The sequence below is a fragment of the Neophocaena asiaeorientalis genome, unplaced genomic scaffold (assembly GCF_003031525.2).
Source record: "Neophocaena asiaeorientalis asiaeorientalis breed wild unplaced genomic scaffold, Neophocaena_asiaeorientalis_V1.1 scaffold24, whole genome shotgun sequence".
NCBI lineage: Eukaryota > Metazoa > Chordata > Mammalia > Artiodactyla > Phocoenidae > Neophocaena > Neophocaena asiaeorientalis.
Genome location: NW_020185317.1, coordinates 6,712,139 through 6,736,228, shown reverse-complemented (window position 1 = coordinate 6,736,228; position 24,090 = coordinate 6,712,139). Strand labels below are relative to the sequence as shown.

The 24,090-nt window shown below is 34.8% G+C and overlaps 1 protein-coding gene across 3 annotated transcripts in view; it reads right to left on the bottom strand.

Annotated features, from left to right (window-relative positions):
* Positions 1–10,147: 10,147 nt before the first annotated feature.
* The window catches only part of COL5A2 (collagen type V alpha 2 chain), a 355,847-nt gene continuing 341,904 nt past the window's right edge, over positions 10,148–24,090 (bottom strand). For all 3 annotated transcript variants that reach the window (XM_024733644.1, XM_024733645.1, XM_024733643.1), the window contains 9 exons: positions 23,229–23,336; positions 22,600–22,653; positions 20,375–20,482; positions 19,930–19,983; positions 18,783–18,890; positions 16,591–16,882; positions 14,783–14,970; positions 12,523–12,762; positions 10,148–11,837 (listed from right to left, as the gene is read on the bottom strand). In XM_024733644.1, coding sequence (XP_024589412.1) covers positions 11,691–11,837; positions 12,523–12,762; positions 14,783–14,970; positions 16,591–16,882; positions 18,783–18,890; positions 19,930–19,983; positions 20,375–20,482; positions 22,600–22,653; positions 23,229–23,336 — 1,299 coding nt within the window. In that variant the 3' untranslated portion in view covers positions 10,148–11,690. The remainder of the gene's footprint in view (positions 11,838–12,522; positions 12,763–14,782; positions 14,971–16,590; positions 16,883–18,782; positions 18,891–19,929; positions 19,984–20,374; positions 20,483–22,599; positions 22,654–23,228; positions 23,337–24,090) is intronic.

Here is a 24,090-nt window from a genome sequence, read left to right as displayed (position 1 = left end):
CAGGTTTCCAGAGAAACTTGGCCAGTAGTGCCAGAAATGTCATCCAGTGCCCAGTTCATTGGTTTCACTAGGCTGCTTCTGGGGTGTGATTTTGAAGATGGCTCTGAACGTCAGCATTCCTTCACAGCTGTTCATTTTATGAACCTGGGTTCTATAACTTGTTCTGCATTTCCCTGAACTTCAAATAAAATCTATAAATTGCATTTCTTAAATCAGCCCAAGTTGGTTTAGGTTGTTTGCATGAATCCAAGTGTTTTGGCCTGAGCAACTGGGAGAAAAGTTGCCAATAGCTGAGATGGAGGAGACTATCAAGGTAAAAGATTTGAGGAGCTCTAAGATTTAACAAGATGGGGCAAGTTAAATGTAGAATGCCTATCAATCATCTAAGTAAACGTGCTGAGTTGGAAGTTAGGTATAAATCTGGAGGTCAGAAGAGAGGTCCAGGTTAGAAAAATAAATTTAGGAGTTTCAGCATATATACAGCTTTTATATCCATGGAAGTAGATACAATCGTTAAATAATTGAGTATAGAAAGAAAGGAGAAACTGTGTAAGTACTGAATTCTGGGATATTTGAATACTTACTTGTTGGAGAAGTGAGGATGAAGCAGCTAAGGAGTTAGAGTAGGAATAAAGGGAAACCAGGAAAGTGTAGTGACCTAGGTGTGAAAAAAAATGTTTTAGGATAAGGATGCTTAAGGTTGATGTATTACAAGGCCACTAATTGCGTATTTTAAAAAGTAAGGTCACGTGACGTTATATCAATATTCCTATGTCCTATAGATGGCAAATAATGATATAATTAAATCTTCTAATTCACAGTTATAGTATCACTTTTTCACCTCTTTGTTGATGGAAGATTGAATACAACTCTCTTTATCTTCAAGCTGGCATTTAAGCAAAAAATATTTCATTTATAAAATTTATTTTATAGGTTTTGAGGGTGAAATTTTTGCAGTCATAACAGCATTTTTGGAAAATGGAGAAAAGTAGGAAGAAAAATTAATTATCCATGTCTCACATCTGTGGATACTTCCTTAAAGTCTTCGTTGTATATGCTGACATAATTATGACAAAATACACTTGTAATTTTGTATGCTGCTTATTTCATTTAACACAATACCATTTTATCCATAAGAATTTTTAAAATTTTGTTAATAATTAGGAAAAGCATAAAGAAAAATAACAGTAATGGCTCCAAAGTTAGAAATAACATCAAAGTGATTGTGCTTTTATCTAGTTTATATTAAAATTTTACTTGTCTGAGTTCTATCTTAGAGGAATGTACTTATTTTTAAAAGTGAATCATAAACTGTGAAAAATATTTTCTTTTCAGGCAAAACTCTCCATTGAATCATAACTCACTAAGTGAGCTTGATACAACATTGGTGAAAATATTTTATATGATGGAGCATACATGAAAGCTCTCCCTAAATCTTTAGGTTTCCCAATTTACCACACCTAAGGTCTTCAGAAATTTTTGAAGAATCGCTTGTTGAGTTAATGTCATAAAGAAAAAAAGGTAATCATCTATAGCCAATATTTTTTTAAACAAATTCTTATCTGATCATATTTTTCCTCCTTTTTCTTCTTACCTCTTTAAATCTTGTTCAAAAACTATCTCCCTTTAAAATTTCACTAAAATACACAAAATGACGTTGGCATCTTTTAACCATATCTAACATGATATTCATTAATAGAAGAAAGGCTACCCTATGTAGTCCATAAAGTTTATAAATGGGGATTACTATATTTCATACCAGTTTAGTGATGATGGAAAAGCAATGATACACTTGCTTCAATTTTGAAAAGGAGTTATTTCATAATTAAATAGGTGGGAGAAATAATAAAAAGATTTAAGCTCTGTCTTAGATTGGGTTCCCTGGAAACAGACTCTATGGCAACTTATGTGAAGGTTTACTGGGGAGTCATCTCGGGAGATACAGAAAGTCAGGTTTGGACAGAAGGAGAAGCTGACCCACGTGCAATTGACGTCGAGGCTTTGGGAAATCCTACAAGAAGCTCGAGAACTGAGATGGCCCTTTAGAGTTGTTATAATTCACAGTAAGAGTGAAGCGTCTGTGTAACCTTGACTCAGACAGTCATTGACTCTGGGCCAGAACCTGGAAGGGGTGTGGAGTGGGAGAACCTTCTGAAAGGCAGTCTTGGTGATTGAAGGAAATTTGTAATGAGGGGCATGGCTGTGAGTCCTCAGTAACAGATATTCCAGGAGCTGATGCTTTGGCTTTGAAGAGAGAATATGGGTGGAGCAACACATTTTCTACTAGAAGCTCCTACTCAGCACTCTGCCAAACACTATAGGGAAATATAACACATGATCACTCCTTGTTAGGAATGTGTTGTCTAGAATAGATAAGTTGAACCCATATGAAATGGTACAAAAGCCTTCAGATGGTGAACAATTAAGTGCTAAATTATGCTGGGCCAAACATCTGAGATATAGGTAGCAGATGAGAAAAGTAATTAGCCAGTGGTGATTATATTGTCATAAAAGTCTTTAAGAAGATAAAACTTGAGTTGTGTAATAAAGAAGGGGAATAATTTTGGTAAATTGTGGTAAAAAGGAAAGCAACTTTAGAGTAAGAAACAAAAAAAGAGGAGAAATCGAAGCAGGGATAATTATTCCATGCTCACAGGACAGTGAAGAATCCAGGCTACCTAAATCTATTTATTTCCACAACATTACGGAGCAATTATTAAATGCAAGCCTCAGGACCAAGTGCTCAAAGAGGTTCAAGGAGAATGAGATTCCATGAAATTTAGAAAATAACAATGTCATGAGAATCAACGTAGTAAGTTGTATTAGAGAGATCCAAGGCACTTAGAAAGGCCCAAGGAAGGAACTGTCATGTCTGCTTGGAGGTCCTCAGGAAAGGCTGTGTGAAGTATATTTGGCAACTTATATTAGCCCAGTTTCAGATGAAGCATGGATTTCATGTGGTGGTGTAAGGGATAAGGCTGGAAGTATAGTCTGGACCTGAGAGCTTAGAAGAGCCAGGTGACAGGTTTTTGTCTTTTTTTTTTTTTTCTAATCTACATCTCAATGTAGACCCATATAAAGGTTTTAACTATTGGAAGGCTGTTACTTGAGGAGAGCCTTGAGGTCAAGGGAAGTGTAGTGAAACAGCATCAGATTTACAGGAGATGAGGAGATACCTACTGTGGAAGAAAGAAAGATGAATCAACATCTTAGCGAAGAAGAGGATGAGACTGAAGAACCTTGGCAAGGGGTCAGAACACATTTATTTTCAAAGACTAGACTGAGGAAAGAGTCACAGAGTATACACATAGTTGCTGGGAAAATTAGGTTAAGAGGGGACAATGGGGACAGCAAGGGGAGGACATCAGAAGTCAGGCAAGAGATGTTTCTATTTAACACAGAAGAACTCAGCGGAAAGTTACACAACTCCAGTCTTACTCACAGCTCTCTACATGGCAGTTCACCATGACAGTGATTCCTTTGGAAGGATAGCTGAACATGATAAAATGTGTGACTGACTGGAGAATACTAGGTCAGGGGCAGTTAAGTAGATTTGGAAAGTACCCTTATACAGATGGTCGATGAAATCATCTGGCTCCAGAATGAAATAATTAGGGAGCAAAATTTCCAAAGGAAAGGGGAAAAGGACAGCATGCTGTGCCTGTGGTGGGAGGGGTTATGTGGAGAAAGCATCATCAAGCGTTGGATTTGGCATCCTTGGTTTTTAATGGATTAAGAAAAGGAGGGTTTAATTTTGAGGGCTAAGGTTGTGATTAATTCAAGGGTTACGAGAAGAGAGAGGAGACTAAACAGAAGGAGGGTTATCATTTGTGCTACTGATAAAAATGATTGGGGTCTGATTTTCAAATCTTGTCTTGAGTTTAAACCACCTGGAAACTGTCCTCAGTGGCATCAGCAAGAGCACAGATTTGAAGGAGTGAAGGCTGTAGCTGCCTGTAAGAGCCCACAGGGCACAGCATTATTCAGAGAAACTCTTCAGATGTCTCAAGGAGGGGCTTGGACTGCATCTGCCTATCTGAATCTTTAGGGCTTACATTTGGACTACAGATGTCTTCAATTTGTTGCATTTTTCTCATTAAAGTGACTAACAATTGTGGTCATTCTGTATCTCCAGCTGCCTTTCGTTATAAGATCTATCTCATAACAGTTTCAACTCTTGGGAAAATTGTTCACATTGCATTTCTACCTTCCTCTATTTATTACCATCTGAATCCACATTTTTTACTTCACATATGTGCAGACCAATCTCTTATATAGTATTGATGGCATTTAACCGTAATTGCTTATATATGTAGGCTTTTGTTACACACTCTTTAAATTGTGGTGAATCGTATTCTTAGATAAAAATAAATGCACTCTTCGTCTTTTTGTTTTTGCTTTTAACTTGTAAGATAGTACCATGGTAAGGCATTGATGTGAATTAAATATCATTTGAGGTGTTTGTTGATGGCATCAAAATCAAATCCAGCAGAGAATTAAAAGTGTAAGTTGTACAGGATTATGCTTAATTAGTACAATTTCATCTTTAGGGATCCTTATTATAACAGTCTCACTGGTATCTTTGCTTAGATTGATTTTCAACCAGAATTTTCATCTTTCTTCACATTTCTTTCTATTGGTCTTCTTGAGTTTAGTTATGAAAGGGCAAACATGAGAATAGAAACTGCATTATTGCATGATGTGATGGCTCACATATCTTTAGATATAACACCCACTTTATCTCCAGAGAGATGCTCCATACACACATCAGTTACATCCTCAGCCTGTCTCCTTTTCTATTCCCCATGTTAGTAAATATCATCATCTTCCATCCAGGTACCTAAGAAGCCAGAAACCTGAGAATAATCCTAAATCTCTTGCTGTCTCACCCTCTCACTCTTTCATCAGATTTTATTGATTCTATTTCTTCAATCTCTTCAAGTCCATCTCTCTTTCTCCATCCTCAGTGGCATTGACTTCTCATTCCCTGTTACTTTTTCTCCAAACTTGTTCTAACTAAACTCTCTGTTGTCAGTCTCATACACAGTAAAAATTCTCCCTGAGTATTGCTGCCGAGGTGATCTTTCCAATATGCAAATCACAATATGTAACTTCTTTGCTTAAAACTTCGGTATTTTGCAGTAAAGGTTCTATTGATATTTTGGATGGTTCAGATTTTGTTCAAAGGGATTAGCTTGCATGCAAGATATTCAACATCTTTGGCCCATCCATAAAATGCCTAGAATATTTCCCAACTGTTATAATCACAAACACCCTCCTCACACATTTCCAAGGGTTCTCTAGAGAGTATGTTTACACTCCCAGCTTATAACCAAAAATAGCTGCCGAAAAAAAAAAGAAAACTTCTTCAGAATAATTTTCAATCTCTTTAGCTTGACATACCTTCATGGTACCTCTTTCTACTTTAACTCCAAACAATCCCTTGTAGGCAGTCTACTGCCATGTCAGCCTAACTGGGATTCCCTGAACAAGCCACAGCTCTTAAGAACTGCATACCCTAATTTATGTTGTTCCTTATATCTGGTATGCCTTCATTGCTCAAGACACTGTCTTAATCCCTCACAACTCATTAAGAGAAAACCTTTTCCAGGTAGTCTTCTTTGCTCTCCCTCCTCTCCAAATCCCAGCCTACTTTAGAGGGCTTAGTTCTGTGGTTCCACTGTGCATACTCCATTTAGATCAGTTATAACCATGTGTTTATTCAATTCAGTTGGTATATTGGTCTGTTTTACCCACAAAATGGTAAAAACAGCCTATAAAGCATGGAATGACTTCCTGTAGCATCAACTGGATACTACATTCCAAACAAAAAATATACCAATATCCTTCCTTACATGAAATACACAAGCAAAACATGCACTCACAACAGATTCTTAGGCTATAGTGTAAATTAATCGGCCACCATTGTGAAATTGGTTTTGTTATGTGAATTTTAAGTTCCATTCTATTTTATATTTGTATCTGCAATTTTTACAAATGATATTTTAAGTTACTCATCATCTGTTAAAATTCATAGATCTGGAAGATCTCCAGTGTATTCTCTTCTTTCTCCTACCCCCAGATCACTTCTGGTGGCACTATCTACTCACATTTACAGGAACTCTAAGTAAACCAATTTGATAAAATGACTGTAACTATACTTTCCACATCCAGCGGGAAAAAGAGACAGAAAGTGTATGTGAGTGTTTTCCTGCATCTTCTTTTACACCTATTACAATCAAACATTTTAATATTTGTCAAATTCTGATAGATGAAATTTAATATCTTACTGTTTTGGTTGCAGTTTTTCTTTCTAATGACATTATATTTCTTCCACATGTTTATTGGCCTTTATATTATGACTTTCTGAATTATCTATATAGGATTTTGCATAATTTTGCTTTTTTGTACTGATTTTTAAGGGGGTTTTTTTTTTGCATGTAAAGTATAGCAAGTCTTTTCTGTCATAGTTATTACAAAAATTTTCCCTGTTTAAACAAGCTCTTATGCATGCTCATTGAGTTTTATAATATAGATTTAAAATTTTAGAATCTGATATTTCAACATTTTACTTTGTTATTTATATATTTGCTTTCATTACCATTCCAAGATTATTAAACTACTCAAAATAATTTATGCAAATACTACATTTAGAGGTTTTTTAAAAAGTGAAATATTCAGTCCATTTGGGAAATGTCTTGATTTAAGGACCAAGGAAGGAAACATTCTTTAAAATGATAAATGTCTATCAAGTAACTGTAACACCATTTATTGAATTAATGAGAATTAATTTAATTATACATTAAAAATATAATATAGACATGTATTTATATATATAAATCTAATATAGATATATATCGCTGTGGCCTCTCCCGTCGCGGAGCACAGGCTCCGGATGCGCAGGCCCAGCGGCCATGGCTCACGGGCCCAGCCACTCCGCGGCACGTGGGATCCTCCCGGACTGGGGCACGAACCCGCGTCCCCTGCATCGGCAGGCGGACTCTCAACCACTGTGCCACCAGGGAAGCCCTAGATATATAGATTCTTGTCTAAATACTCTTCTTTTACGATGGTCAGTAGATTTTTATTATTTTTTTCATATCTAATAGGAAGAGTGACCCATCTTTACTCAGCATTTCTGTTTTGGGGGGGATTCCTTAACATTTTTCTTGCATATTTTTGATTCCAATGAGCTTTAAAATGGTTTTGTCATGCCCCATGCTTTTAAGATCCTACAGGGATTTTAAGTAAGATTGTGCTAAACTTATATTTTAATTTAGGAAAAAGAATTACATTTTTCAAATACTGAGTTTCCCTATGTGAGAAAAAGGCACAATTATGCCCATTTTATCTTATTTTACATACCTTCGTCAAAAGTTATGTTTTTTTTTAATCAGGTTCTATAAATGTCTTATCATGTTAGGTCCTTAGTGTTGTATGTTGTTATTGCCTTTGTGGATAGAATCACTTCTTCTGTTATGTTTTCTATCTAGTAATACAAATAGAAACAGTAATCAAAATACAACAGTAATAATGACATCTGCTTCATGCTAGTACATAAATCAACTATGAATATTCTCTAAATATACTTTTCCAGGTACACAGTAGATATTTTCTCATCATTCATTCAATGAATGTATTTTGAACAAACACAAATATCAAGCAGTATGTTGGATCCTTGTAAAGAGCCCCTGCCCTTATAAAAGATACAATTAATAGAGAAGATTAAGACTAATCAAATAATCATACAATTATAGAAAGCATCATAATTTGTGCTATAAGGAAAAAATACAAGGTGCCAAGAAAATTTATAACGGGGGATGTTATCTAACCTGAGAGGTAGTGAAGGGTGAGGACTCTAGGAGGATTTCATGAGGATACAGCACTGAACAGAGCTCTAAAAGATGAGTACTAGTAAACTGGGCAAAATAAATGCAAATGCAGATGGCCTTTGACAGGATGGGGAATCTGGTTTAGGAAATGGACAGAAATTCATTGTGTGTGAAGCAGAGAATAAAGCAGATGGTGGCAAAATGAAGCTTGAGAATTAGGCAGGAAGTCAGGTCATGCCAGAGCCTCATAAAGTTTAAGTATTTTTGTCTTTATCCTAGAAGCTACCAGTGAAGCTTTTTAAGGATGTGTGTGTGTGTGCGTGCGCGTGCATGTCTGTGTGTTGTGTTGGATGGTGGCGGAGAGTGAGGTGACATATTCAGGTTTATATTTCAGATTGATCGCTCTGGTTCTCCTGGGAGTAATGGATCAGAAGAGGGTAAGAATGGATGCTTAAAAACCTTTTAGAAGTCTATTGAAGGAGCCCAGGTGAGAAATAATGATAATGTGAGCTAGGATAATGGCAGTGGAGGTAGAGCGAAGGGTATGGCCGTAAGGAACATTTAGGAAGCAAAATTGAAAATACTTAGCAATGCCAGGGTTCTGGCATTGTAAGGGAGAGAGAGGTGACAAGAATGACTACCAGGTTTCTGGCCTGCCTAAATGGATGAATGATGAGGCTCTTCTCTGAGATAGGGAACACAGAACATAAATCAGCTTTGAGATATAAGTATAGTAATTTTTTGAAACATAATGAGCTACTAGTACTTCTGAAATCCAAATGAAGATGGTGAGTTAAACATTTACACATGCATTTCTTGAGCTCCCAGGAAAGATTTAGGTTGTGTATATACATTGGAGCTATTGACATTAGATAGAAATGACATGGATAAAGCCGGTGATGAAAGAAAGAGTATTGAGTGTGAAGGTAAAGAGAAAAAGACTGGTCCCTGGGGAATGCTGACATTTACATATTGAGTAAAATGATCATTGATAAAGGAGACTGAGAAGAAAAGCTGCTCTTGGGTAAGCCAGCCAGTCTGATAAAAAAAAAAAAAATCATCCTACTGGCATGCCCCACGCTCCATAGGCTTTTGGTTGTCTTTGCAGCATCATTGCCTTGGTTTGCCACTGTTGGACCTCAGCCCCCAAATCAGCTTTTAAGAGGTTATTCTTAGTCTCTCCTAAAATTTTCATAATTTCAAAGAAAAGTGTTATCCTGAGGTGTTCTTTTTTCATGGTGGGATAGGAACTCTAAGTGAGGTGGTTCCAATGATTATTTTTTTTTCCAGATTTTTCTTGCACTTGCTTTCTGCCATATAACAACATTGATGTGAGAAGAAATGTTCTCTACAATTTCTTTGAATCTTTTTTTAATTTAAAATAAGTTACATTGAAACTGGCTCATTTGCCAAATTTTGTGTTAGGAGTCTGGGACTTTTTCGGCATTGTCTGTGTTTTCTTTGCTATTTTTCTTCCTTTCTGTTCATTTGGGGAACTTTCATTTGTATTTTTAATAAAGTAATAATAAATTAATTTCACCATCCTCCCCAGCTGCAGATTATTTCACTTTTGATTATGCAGAGTTTGGGGGGTGTGTTGGACATGACGGAAAGAAGTACACTCGTCTAATGAAACCTATAGATATGGAACAAAGGCAAGAAATTTGAGGGATTCTGGAATGGTCTGGGACAGCCTTTTATTTGTAACATTCCTGAGGTTCAAATAAGAAGTGGTATTTCTATAGCTGAAAATTATTAGTGCTTTTGACTTAAGAGAATCACCACGCATTTCTGGCTCATCTAGCTGAACTTGTACAACTTGTACAGGTTGGACTTGGAGGAAGTGTTACTACAAACAAAACTCACAAATCTTTAGATATATACATATTCAAATATTCAAAATCAAGACGTGCAGCTCAAATAATAACCAATTTGGGAGAAAATATTGTGAAATAAATATTGAAGGTAAAACTCTGCAAACATTTAGGCTAAATTCATATGTGATACACTGGGACATACGTTTTATTATCACAGTTTATTCAACCATGAAAAATAAGTTGCTTTTCTCTTGTTATCAATAGTCAGTACCCTGAGATTTTTAAGGGCATAGAGAGTGATAATTAGTGTCGTGTTGCCTTTGTGAGTGATGCTGCAAATTGATTTTCTTTATAAGCCGGTATCTACATGATGAAAGTTATTTGTTGTTTTATCTTTTAAACAAATGGCAAACAAAGAATACCACAACACCTAACTTTTCACTACTGAAAATGAAATGGATCTAATATGTTCAAAGGAATTCCACGAAACGAAAACCATTGACATGACAAAAGCGTGCATTTAATTCAATGCTTTGCAGAGATACATCACTAAAGTTGTGTGCATGGCTTGTCCTTTGGGATGGTCCCAGCTGTTTATTTTTAAAGAAAAAATAAAAATGGAGCCAACAAATGCAATTAAGGAAAAAAAATCCTTGAGACATAAGGGGACCTACATGTTCTAGTCTAAGAAACATGCAAGTATTACAAAACATTCCAGATACAGTATGACAGATGAACAGTGAACAGGCGCTGGAACAATGCTCCTTCTTTCAGAAACGGGAAGTGTAACAGTTATGTTTTCACAAATGGTATTGATGAAACCATCTTTATTTTTAAAGAATTTTATAGAAGGAATTTTAGCACCATCGTTAAAGGAAAAATAATAATACACTTTAGCCCTGCCTATCTCCAGTCTTGGAATAATCACAGAAGCATAGCACCTTTTAGTATCTAAAATATAAACAAGACTAGTAAGTCCATCCCAGCTTGTAGAGATGAGGTAGCTCATGCTAAGAAATGTTGGGTCATTTTTCCTATGAGAGTTCAAAGGCCAAATGTTCTAATTCCAATCATCAGATTTGATTAGAATCAGCTCCACAACTCTGAGTTTCTAAATCCTTTTCTTCATTATAGGCCTCAGGAAGATGAGATTGTACATGTGGAAGACTCTCAACTTTGGGTCCTGAACATTTTTTTTTAAAGTTATGTGGAAATTATTTAGCATTCTATGTTTTCTTAAGCAAGGAAGTTCAAATGTATTCAACGGTATACTCATTTAACTTCTACCTATATTGATAGATCGAGTCAAGAGGGGAAGGTAGCTTTAAAATTGAATGAGGAAGAAGTCTAGATTCACCACACTTTACAAAAATTTAGGATTACTTTTTTTTCAGAAATTCCATTGAATATATACTATTTTACATTCCATTTAAGACAGTGAGAAACTGATATGTTTTTCATGGTTCCCTTTAAAGAGTCTCCATGTTAGTTATACAATATCAAGACATGCATGTGGGTTTCAATCACAAGGATAAACATTTTGCTTTCATTTTTAATTGACAATCTGGAAATGAGAGGTCACAAAAGGGCACTACTTTCTATTTTTCCAACTGCAGCCACGTGAAACAAACATGTGTTTGGTCTTACATACCCCACTCTTTAAGCTATCTGCCAGGAAGAAAGATTTTCTTATAAATACTAAGCAATTTTGTCATTACATTGAAATAAATTGAAGAAAATGGAGATTTATTTATTCAAACAGTTTACTTTTTTTAAAGGTTGTCATAGTCATGGATCATCTTAAACCTAAACCGCTTATTGAAAAATATTTTAAATCAATTAAAACTTGAGGATTGTAAGTAAAATAAATATTCTGAAGGATAAGGAGGCCAGGCACTTAAGACCATATATACAATGCTGATGCAGGATCAGCCATTACTTCAAGAGTCTCAGGATCAGCTTCAAACAGTCAAAGTCCTGTGAATGGTGGTGGTCATTGAGGGTCGGGGTGGTGCTCATTGTTGATGTATCTCGGCTTGCTTCACACAAAACAAACTGGCCCAATTTCGATGCCAAATTCTTGGTCTGTACTGCCGACATCCACAGGGGCAAGATCTATAATGGGCAAGCGTGCCACGTTCTGTGTTCTATATTCAAAGATGGTCTTGCCCACATTTCCATTTCGTTTCTGGAATTAAATGGTACAACGGGTTAACAGCATATACAAATTACTCCAAAGATTTTGGACAGCAGCTTCCAAAACAGTTTTTATAAGGTAAAAGCAATGATTTTTAGAACACTATTTAAAAGTAAGAGCGCTGCTAACATGAAGTGAGATACTGGCATAACTGGCAGGCATTTCTCTCATTCTTTAAATTGAGAAAATGACCTTTATTCTTTTGCAGCTTCCCAGATGGTCACTAACAATATAAATTATGGAAGCCTTTTTGATTTTCACAAGTGAAACCATAATTCATCATTAACTATTTTCCTTTTTTATATCTAGATATGCAAGGGGGAAGACATATAAATCAGTGAAAAATGTAAGGTAACTCAGATTGATTGCATATTTTAGAATCAGGAAATCATAAGCATGGAATCGAGATTAAATAAACTAAGTAACTTGCAGGAGAACCAAAGTGAGTTTGCGAAAGAGCTGCAAGGATCCAGTCCTTTATTGTTTTGTATTAAAACCTCTACCGGTATTTCACGTACTAACACACATTCAAATTTACCCTAAGGAACAACTATAAACAAACTGCTGTTGTGTTTATATACAGGGTAAAATTGCCCCCACCTCTAGTGCCAGGGCAGTATTTTTAACAAAAGGATTTTTTTCTTCAACCAGATCAATATGGATCAAAAGTACTTACAGAGCAAGTATCATGAAGAACTACATATCTGAATCTAACGTTTCCCTCTGCTTTGATTTCTAAGTCATTTGACCCTTTGAGAACCACAGCTTTCTTGAAGTTCTTAGCTTGATCATCCATGTATCCTACACTGTTTTTACAGATGTAAGTAATGTTCTGGGAGGCTTCTTTCGATAAAAGGCGCAAGAAGGTCATTTGTGTAATGGCTGCATTAGGTGACTGGTGGTCTCCATAAACAAACTAGAAAAACAAAAAGAGTCTTTGTTATATGTGTCTACCCCTCTTGAGTTCTTATGGTTGGACTAATAAAATTGGCACAAGACAGATTAACAGGAGAAAAAGAAACAACTTTAAATCAGGACACAGAGGTCTCATAGAAATGGGACCTAAGAAGTGGCCAAAGCAGGCAGCTTTTATACTTTTTAGACAAAAAAAACAAAAAAACAATAAAACAATAAATTTGAAAGGAATTGACAGGACAAAGAAACCTAGGTTTGGGTATGTAATTGGTAAGGAATTTAAAGTTTGGGCTTGGGTAGTAAATTAATAAGGAAGTAACAAGGTTTGTTTATACAGGCTTCTTGGCTCTAAATTCCCTGTCTCTGATGATAAAAATGTCTTTCTGTCCCCCAGTACAGGAACGGTACTTTTCACAAGGGAGATTTATTTCCTGCTTTCGGGGAGACAAAGAGCAGGGTCAAAGTGTCCCTCTTGCATCAACCGTTACTTAAATAACTTTAATTCAAAATAATCAACATGCCACTGAATCATATTTTGGAGCGGCCTGCCCTGGGCCCCAATATATGTAATACTGATTAGTTTTATAGTGGGGTGTGTGTGTGTGTGTGTGTATTGATTTCAGACAAATTAATTTTGAAGAGTATTACTTCTTTTGAAGAGTATTATTCTTTCATATAACAAGATATTATACCTATATACATAAAAATATCTTAAAATTTCTATGAATATTCACAAATAAGAAGCTTTGTCCTTATTACCCCAAACAAGTGGTGATGAAACCAAAGCTAATTATAACTCACCAGAGAAAGTTTAAGTATTTTTAAATTTGCTTCTCTATTTGTTTAAAAAAAAATCTTGAATATTACTTTTTAGAAGAAGTTATATACTTGGGCATAGGTTTGGATATTCAATCATGTAGCAAAAATAACTCACTGTTTTTATTGTTAATTATAATAAGAATTAGGACTTAACTATTGGTATAAAATCTTTTTTAACCCGACTGTTATATACTTGTAGGAAATATGAAGTACGAGTTTTCCATTAGCTAAAACAAATAATCAAAAATAACTTCCTACAGGATATTTCCTACCCATCTTCTACTTTGAGCTTTACTTTTAATGCTCCTACATGAGTTTTTTTACATAATATGCCAACTAAATTACATTTCACTTAGGTATATTTAAATTAAAAATTTTTCCTTTTCATTAAATAATGGTTGATTCTAGTATATCCTACATATACGCATAATGTCCTCCTACTATGTTTATTATAAACAGGAGTTCTGAGAAAAGGTCAGGAGCAGAGTTGAGAAGAAAATTTCAGAGTTAGGCTGCCATAAAGAGATCTGGAATAGAATTAGAATCTAAACACTGGACCATGAAAGAAACATAGAGGGGACTAGACTCAGAAAAATATCAATACAATTTACATAATCATAAAAATGCCTTAAGTTTAAATAATACTAAAAGGTTTGCAAAGTGATTCAATCATTAAAAATAATATTATAGTAATTATCTAATATTTATCCATAACTTACCAAATACTAGACACTATATTAAGCATCTTATATACACACAGAAACTATGAGATAAATATTATTGCCCTCACTTTAAAATGGCGAAACTGAAGCTCCAAAAGGTTAAGTGACTTCCTAAGGTCCCAAAGTTAGTAAGACATCCAGGTATGAGTCACCTAGGTCTTCTGACGCTAAATATACTTCCTGTCTTCCAACTATGGCAAGATCCCTTCAACTCTACTCCACAGTCAGTGTCATGTGCATTAAAGGAGCTAATATGAAAAATAAATTACTTTTGTACATTCCATCAATGGGAAAATTATCATTCAAAATTTATGTTAATTTAATTCATAGTAATGTTTATGCAATGATACTGCAGTTGTAACTAATGAGAATATATCACTTCAAAATAAACCCAGTCAAAAAATAATAGCACAGTCCTAAATACATATAATAAATAATGACAAGCAATGAACACAATTTTAAGTAAACATATTAAATTACCTGAGATCCTCTATTCATATCAAGACCATACCAAACAGGCTTATTATCAGGAGATTTGCTGGCCCACCAGGTTTTACGTGGTACACTGGATGGGTTTGCTGAAATACATGTTTCTCCTGTTTCCATGTTGCAGTAAACTTTGATTGCATCTTCAACAGATCCCTGGTTAGGATCAATCCAGTATTCACCTATTTTCCAAAATAAAAATATTTGCTAAATAAAAAGAAATTCAAACATGATTATGAGTCTCTAAAAGAATTAACAGAGGGTTCGAAAATATGGAGTCATTGATTAAGGACTCTTTGAAGAGAGAATCACAGTTAAAGAAACACTCTGCAGCTAAGGAAAAAGTAACTGTTATGCATTTGGGCCCTTTCTACATGCCAGGCACCTTGCCAAAAGGTGCCTAAGGCTCAAAACACAAATGTGAAGAAAATATCATTATACCCATTTTACAAATGAGAAACTATACCAAAAAGGGAGAATCCACAGTAAGTAAGCAGCTTTGCCAAAATGAACGTGTTCCCACTTAATTTGTAAAGCCAATATTTTAAAACAAATAATAATGGAATGTAATAAAATAATGTATTCGAAACTATGAATAAAGTAAGTAAATGAGTCAAACTACAATTAGAATGCTATGAATTATCTCACTGGCCTTATTTAGAATTGATCTTCTCATGTAGAAGAGATCCTTGAAGCAGGCTATACCAAGATAGTGCTTGGTGCTAGAGATACAGTCAGTAAACACACAAAATAATAAATTTTTGTGCATATATGTCTATGTACACATCTGTGTGTATATTTTGTACATATATAAAATATATGTATATATATTACATGTATATTTAGATACATATATATAAATATATACCATTTATATAATAGTATATGTAATATATGTATAAAAAATATAAATATATGTATGTATATATAAAATGTATGTATAAAATATATAAATATATGTATGTATACATAAAATATACATATAAACTATGTAGGAAAAGCTGCATTTTAAATGAAATGAAGGGGCATTTATTTGGTGGTGGGATGTAAGGTATAGAGTTAGTAATTGAATTGTTTATTCTGCAAAAGATAACCATTTTAGCTATCCCTGTCAATATCATTTCAAAGTTAACTGAAACTCTTAAGCATTTCATAGCTCATTCCTATGGCCTAGGATCTTTCTTTTCCAGGTCTTATTAGATTAATCAAAATGATAGAATTTTGCAAACTTCAGGCATGGTATATACAACTAGAGAAAAAGACTATTTAATTCCAAAATATTTTATAACGTAACTATAACATAATCCTGCAGCAGAGATTACTGAAGTGTGATTTGTAGAACAGTAAGTGACATGAAAAGAATTCCATATTCAAATAAATTTGGGAAATAAAATTTATACTTTATTCTACTCTTGATGATCCAACTATATGTTAGCATATTAAATCCCTGAGAATTACTGAGGCAACCAAATATATTTAACCTTCCGTAAGCAAGTATTTTGGACATTTATATCACCACAAAATTATCAATATTTTAAGACTTCTGGATGGAATTGGAACTACCACCGTGAAACTGGATCATGAATAGGCTACGTCCTCTATTAAAGCGCTTAGCTTCTCACGCCCTAATTTTTCATATCATTGGCCATCCCCACCACTAAACCACAAACTCTGTGACTGTCCACCATTTTCTCTCTTGTGTCTATCACTAAATAGAGAGTAAATAAAATATTTTGGAATGCATTGGAGAATTACACATCAGAAGCAATGAGCTTTGCTCAAATGGGCAGCTGTCTACTCACCGCTCTGCTTTGCAGAATGGCAAAGCTTTAAGTCATCACAAGTTCGGGCTGGGTGCTTTCTAGAGCCATCAGGGCTGCGCATGGTTTCGATCTGACTACTGAGTGACTTCAGGGTAGCATGCACCCCTGGGTCCGTTTTGTTTTTGTCATCAGGAGCTGCCTGATCTTCAGTAAACTCTGGAAGTGGATCTGGCATGCTCTCATCATAGTGCCCCATGATATCCCCAAGAGCAGCTGTAAGGTGGCCAGGGGGACCCGGAGGGCCAGGGGGACCAGGCTCGCCAGGAGGACCCTAATTTAAAAAAATTGGAAATACATTTAACACATTTTTTTGGTTTTTGTTTTTCTATTGGACGCAAAGGCATTGATGGGACTTGGTGCAGAGAGAGTTACAATGCAACACCCCAATGTGATGGTACTTGGGAGATCTGTGACTCATGCCCTTTTTAAACTAGATGGTTCTGGCCTGCGAACCTGTAACATTCCAAGGGTGAGAAATGATGCATAATTGTTTTTCAGGCAACATATCTGCAAGTTGGCATCTGAGGTAAATAAAGAGCAAAGCACAAAATATTTGCTTTGATGTTTACCCTTGAAGATGCAATACACTTTATGTTAAGAATATACAGATATGCACACTCATTTCCAAACTATTCTGAGCAAGGCACAACTAAGATGTTTTAAAAGGATTTATGGACAGAAGCTGAATGAGGATATGCAGAGGAGTTGTGGGTGCTAGTTCTATAAGACTATACATCAACGCCAAGGAAATACACACAAGAAACACCCGCAAGAGAATTTCCCCGTATTCCCAAATAAGGGGGAAAGCACAGGAAGTCTTTTTATGTGCATTATTTAGTGTGTAGATCAAAATCCTCTCTATACTAAACAAAACTGGAGGAAGTTCTCTTTGCCCTTTTTATTAGCAAAAAATAAAGAGCTGTCTTACTTTTTTTTGCCGAACAAGAACTACTAGAGCAAAAGGGAGATAAGCACAAAAATTGGCAGAGGCTAGAAAAGTGGATCCTCTCTATTAATTTCCTTCTGCATTTTCTCAAGGAAGAACTCAGCAACTTGAGAGAATTAACCAACAACCTGAAGATATGTGTGGTCCACATCTCTCATGGGGAGTACAGTCCTGGCAGGCAGAAGGCTGGAGTTCTGTTACTGGCTCTGCCACTTGTTACATGGCTCTGGAAAGTTGCATCAACCTCTAGTGCAAACATTTCCTCACCGTCAGGAGACTTTTAAATCTGTGTGTTTTTTTTTTCTTTAAGATTATATCATGATTCCATACATTCCTTTATGCTAATCTCAGGGGAGGAGATCTTTTTCCTATCAAGGACCACTAAAACACAAGATGAAGTCAATCGAGAGCCACATAAGTCAGAGGTATTCCAATTCTGTGGCTGTTTTCCATTTAAAGATAAAGAAATAAACAAATAGAAAATATTCCTCTTGATGACCACAGGAAATGTAAAGCTATTCTTTCCATGTAATAAATATTTGGCTTAGTGGTATTGACAATAAAGGGCAGAGACAGAATAAGACAAGGAAAATAAAACCAAAGAGGAAGAAACACGAGGGAGGGATGCATAAACTCATATACACACATGCACATATATACATGCAAGCATGGCAGATAGAGGAGACTGTTTCTCAAAGTTTGTCTTCTAAGAAGCCAAAGTCTAACTAAAGCAATTTTTATAGCTTTACATAATCCTCAAGTCAATACTACAGAAATATTTTATTAAAAGTTTTCATTGAAATCCTTTCCGAATTTCATTTTCAGTAAATAACTCTTCGATTTCATAGGCTTCACTTTCCAGCATTTTCATGAATGAATGCATTCATCAAATCTCACATTTAGTCTATTGCCTTTTAAAGCAAAGCAACATTTCCATAACTCTAATTATAATACAGTCATAACTTACTATTTGCTTTCATTGATATCACAAGAAGTCAAGGTCTAGGTAGCTTGGACTCTGATTTTATATACTCTGGATAATCTGTATTAAAATGTTTGAAATAGCTACTTATACAGACAAGCTCTTATGTGACTTTCAGACTTGTTTTCAGGGTTCCCTGAAGTCTTTTGTCCATCATGCTGCACAGACATTCCTTAGACAGAATCCAAGCTATGAGAATCAATAGAATCAATCAATCACTTGCATACAAATCTGTGATTTTACCTCAGGGCCTGCTTCTCCGACACTGCCTCGTACACCAGGAGGCCCGATGGGCCCAAGTGGCCCAGGGTTTCCTTCTTTACCTGAAGGACCAACTGGGCCTGGAGGACCCTGTAAGCAACAAAGACTGCATTTTAGATTCTAGGAAGACAATCTTTACAATACCTTTCTCTGATCAAAGAACTATTTCTTTATGGAATTATCAGAGTGATTTCTCATATTCGTTTTCCTAATGACTAATAAATGGAGTTCTAGCACTTTCTAATGTTTACTACTTCATCACACATGAATTTTCCACCATCCATGCAAGGTAAAAGACCAGTGTCAATTAAAAACGTTAATGGACTAGTCATCTACTTTTACTGGTAGGCAGTGTTTCATCAAATTTCATGTATTGTACACCTAACTAGAAATTCAATTAAGTAGGAGTAAGAAAATGACAGAAGGAGTGTCTGATATAAATTAAATTTTTGCGCCTATACCCCAGAATCTCATCACATCCTAGTAATTTTGATACTGTTCTCAATTTTATGTGTGATTTGTTTGCACTGTATTTAGATACAGAAATACACTAAATACACTGTATTTAGATGCAGAAATTTTTTCTAATGATTTTCCTAAGTAATTATGTGTGTCAATTGTCTTACGGCATTAATGACCTATTAGAGGCAGCATTAATACTAATGTAGAATTTCTATAAGCTTCAAATATTGGTTTCATTTTATGATTTGCTTCCTAGTTAGCCTTATGCCAAACATTTCTGAGGAACTATTACAATTACTTAAGGGAAAAAAATAAATACAGCTTCAAAATCTATCTCCACTTCATGGTAAATCCTATTATATCATTTCAAAGAGTACAATTAAATGGAAATTTCAATAAACACAGAGTAAGAAAATGAACTAACAGATGAGTACATCCACCCTAGGTAAGAGATTTTAATGTGGGCCCATGAAGTAATATGTCATATTTCAGGATATTTCTACTTAAAGGTCAATGTGAATGGTTTGTCTCATATGTTTGCTGCCAGCTTCAGAGAACCTAGGCCAACTCCAACTTCAGTACCATGAAAATGATACTGAAGCACTAACAGTATGCCACCAGGAGCATTGTTATTTACATCTGCAACTTATTAAGTTTTGTTACTTACTCTTGGGCCAAATGGTCCTGGGATTCCAGCACTGCCTTGTTCACCATTGGGACCCTTAGTAGGAAAAAATAATGATGCCAAAATATTTATATCCTATGTTTTACCATTCTTAGCTTTTTCAAATGTCCTGTCATTGACTTTAGCAACATAAACTACTTTCATAAAGTCATCAACCTCTATAATGTTTCATGAGTTGACCAATACTAAAGACAACTGTAGGAGTAATGATGCATATATCCTTTTGCTTTATTTCTTTCCTACAAAATTACAGCAAATATATGAACAATTATATTGGATAGCTAGGTAATTAGTTATTCATCGAGATATTCTTTGAAATGAAAATAAGATACAAAAAAAACCCATCCATTTTATAGACAAATGTTCATGTCAAGATACCTGTGTATTCTCACATGCAGGGCAAATAATACTTAAAGGGATAACTTACAGGAGGCCCAGGAAGACCTTGAAGACCAGTAAAGCCTCTGTGACCCTTCTGACCTCGGTCACCTCGGTCTCCATGATCACCTTTGTCACCTCGAGGTCCTTGGGGTCCCTAGAAATAGGGTCATAGCATGGATATTGCCTGTTGAGACTGCAATTTACTACAATTTTACTTTGTGCAATTGTATTTGCTACAATTTTGGGTACTGTATTTTATATGAACTAATATATTTACTTATCTAAATAGTATTAGACCTAGGAATTTTTGTCTCTTTTTCTCAAGGAATTAAGGCAATCGTTAAAATCATAAGATGTATAATAACGCTTTCCTAAAGATTCAGTTTTTTTATGTTTATCCTACATTCAGACTAAAATGAGGTATTTTAAAGTTTGATCTAGCCTATCTGAGACATTTTCCAAAGATTATATTTCACATATTTAGCTGATATCATTATGTAAAAATACTGCCACCATATATAGATTCTTTTAAATTAAAACGTGAGTTCTTATTTACTTATGTTACTTCTAAGAATAAAATGTTTATTAAATTTGCATATGCAGACAAACTAACTAGATATGAGCTGGGACTATGTTAAGAAATTGGCCACATTTGAAAGTTGCAGAGGGAGTAGATCTTAAAAGTTCTACCACAAGAAAATAAAATTTGCAACTATGTGGGATTATAGATGTTAACTAAACTTACTGTGGTAATCATTTCACAATATACACTTATATCAAATCATTATTACCTTAAATAAGTACAGTGTTATATGTCAATTACAGCTCAATAAAACTGGTGGAAAAATAAGAAATTGGCAAAAACTTGTTTGAACAAATGAAAGAGGAATATCATCATCGAACCACATCCAGCCAAAGAAAACACAAAGAACTCTATGTTATCCTCATATCTGCAATATCTGTACCCAAATCAATCAACCCTGATCCTGAGAAACTAAAGAAAAAGCAATAGTTGAGAATCTAATTGTGGGACAGAAGCTACACCAAGAAGTGAAAATTATCTGATCAATCTTATCAGTCACAGACTTTTTCTTTGTTTGTAAAAGCCTCGGGTAGTAAAGGCAGCTCCAAGGGTCTAGTGGTTCACAGTAAACTGACAAGTAACACAGGGTCACCTACTACAGGGAAAGCTTCTGTTGTCTTTAAAGTTTTTCTAAAAGAGAATTGAAATTCTATCAATCTGACTTTGGAGAATGGAAGATACTATCAAATACACTGGCTCTCAGGTTAACTTTTCCCTTATTAGTTTTTTGTTCTTATTTTGTTTGGTTCTTATTTTTTAAATTGGATACCCTAATTTTCAAACAGTACGAGAATCTTTTTTATAATAAAAACAAGACTAGACCTCAGTAACTTCTACATATTGTATAAAACAATGTAAATTTAAATACTAAAATCAGTTTGAATGTTTTTATAATGTCAGAAAGGTTATTTTATTTTAGGGATGCCCCTAAATTTCATAATTAAAATAAACTAAACCAGAAAGCACCTATTTAAATTATTAACTAGAGTTCATTTAATCATGGAAAACAAATTGTAACTGGTTAGAAAACCATTCACTTGACATGCCATGTAACTATAAAATCTTCTCTAGCCTAGCTCAAATCAAAGCTGAGAATGATGATTTAATAATAGGTCATAATTTTAAGGCTATAATTGTTCTTCATGAATATAGATATTGATATTGAATACAGATATTGATTTATATAATGTGTGTGAAAGAAACATGACCCATTAGACTGCCCGTAAGAGATGATTCACTCATGATAAGACATCAATATAATAATCATTAACCTCGAAGCAACTGCAAAAAGCAAAAAAATCAGAACATGGGCAGGGCAGTCTAGTTGAAAATAAAATATATTTGAATAGTACTTTTCAAGTTTACAAAGAGCTTTCAAACTCATTTTCCTATGTAATTTTTAGAAAATCTCAGAGAATGGCACTATTTCTCCTGTTATTTTGGGAGAAAATTGTGACTCTAAAAGTCTTAATTGATTATTGAAATAATTTTTAGTTAAATTCAGAGGAGCTATATTAACATTATAAAAACAAATATAAACTCCTGGGTATCATTTTAAATCAACATTTTGTTCAAAGCTTGAAGAATTTGGTAATTTTCACTTATGAGTCTTAAATTGTACTCCTTCTTTGGGAGTATATTTTACGTAAGAAGACATATATTTTAAAAAAAAACAACAGAGAACTTACAAGTAAGCCACGTTTCCCAGCTCGACCAGGTGGTCCAATAGGACCCCGAGAACCCTAGAAGAAATTTTCACAGATATTAATACAAAAATATGGATGTATTATATAGACATAGAATTCAAGAATATATGTTTGTAGTTGAATACTTATATAGGTGTATGTGTGTATCTAAGTGTATAGTTCTATGGCTAATTAATTAAAACCAGGCTGAAGTCCCTAGGTGTAAGAATGTGCTCACTATAACCCCAATGACATTTCTATAGTCGATTTTATCTATGGTCTTCACTGAATGAAGATCACCTTAGTTGTTTACATAAGACATTACTTGCTTAAATTTAACATGACACATCCTTATTACATTTCCTATAAACAACAACATTTTTAGATGATGAAAGTCAAAGCATCAGGGTTTTTGAATACCTATTACCTATAGAATACCTATTACCTATACCTAATACCTATTAGAAATCAAATTTTTAAGACTAAAAAAATTAATTCCTAATTGACTGTTTATCATTCTTTGTTTAGAGTCCTTAATCAAACACACATGTCATTGAATGCAGGCATATATGTAGCTCATAATACAGTATGTTGATGTTTATAACTGTCAGTGTGAAACTGACTCTCCTTACCGGATCTCCTCTTTGTCCTGCATCTCCTGGGGCACCAACGGGACCGGGAGTTCCAGGGGCACCCTGAGAGCCTGGCAGACCTGCAGGCCCAGGGTCTCCACGATCACCCTGACAAGAAAACCATGATATTATCTTTTTAATATTAATTCTAAAACAGCCGTATTCTATATGCTCATGCTATTCATGAGAAGGAAAAATATAACTTTTTAAAACATATTTATTATTTTACTAATATTTTACTTAAATATTTTAACTATATTTGCTTATTAATAAATCAAACTGAAAAGAATGAGATATTTTCCCCCAATTTCATCCCTCCCCTCACTCTCACCCTATTATTCCCATAGTCAAGATTGCTGGACTATAGGAGTGGTCACCTCCAGAATTCAGCATGTTTCTTAGACCAATAAGCCTTCTAACTGGGGTATCCGTGCACTTGGTATAAACAAAAACTTTCCAAAGAGTGTAAAAACGGAAAATTCTAAGGAAACCACTTTCCAGATTTTCAACTTCATATGTGTTCTTTCAGAAAACTGGCTTGGAGCATCCTTCCCTACTTCCTCTTTAATAATCACCCTTCTCTCATTTTATGAAATAAAAGCAGATATCATACAATCTGCAATTTTATTATGCTGCAGTGCTTCGAAGAATAAACACCACTGGGCATCAAACTAAGGGACTTTTCCAGAATGCACAGTTCACTTAAGAATAAAGCGAAGAGGTATTCGGAAAGAAAGAGGAGGCTCCTTATTTTACCCAGAGGACCCCATTATGACAAGGCTCCGAATCTTACTTGTCTCTTTAAGTCAGAGATGAGATTATTGTTACATGAACGTGTATTAATATAATTATTTGACTTGAG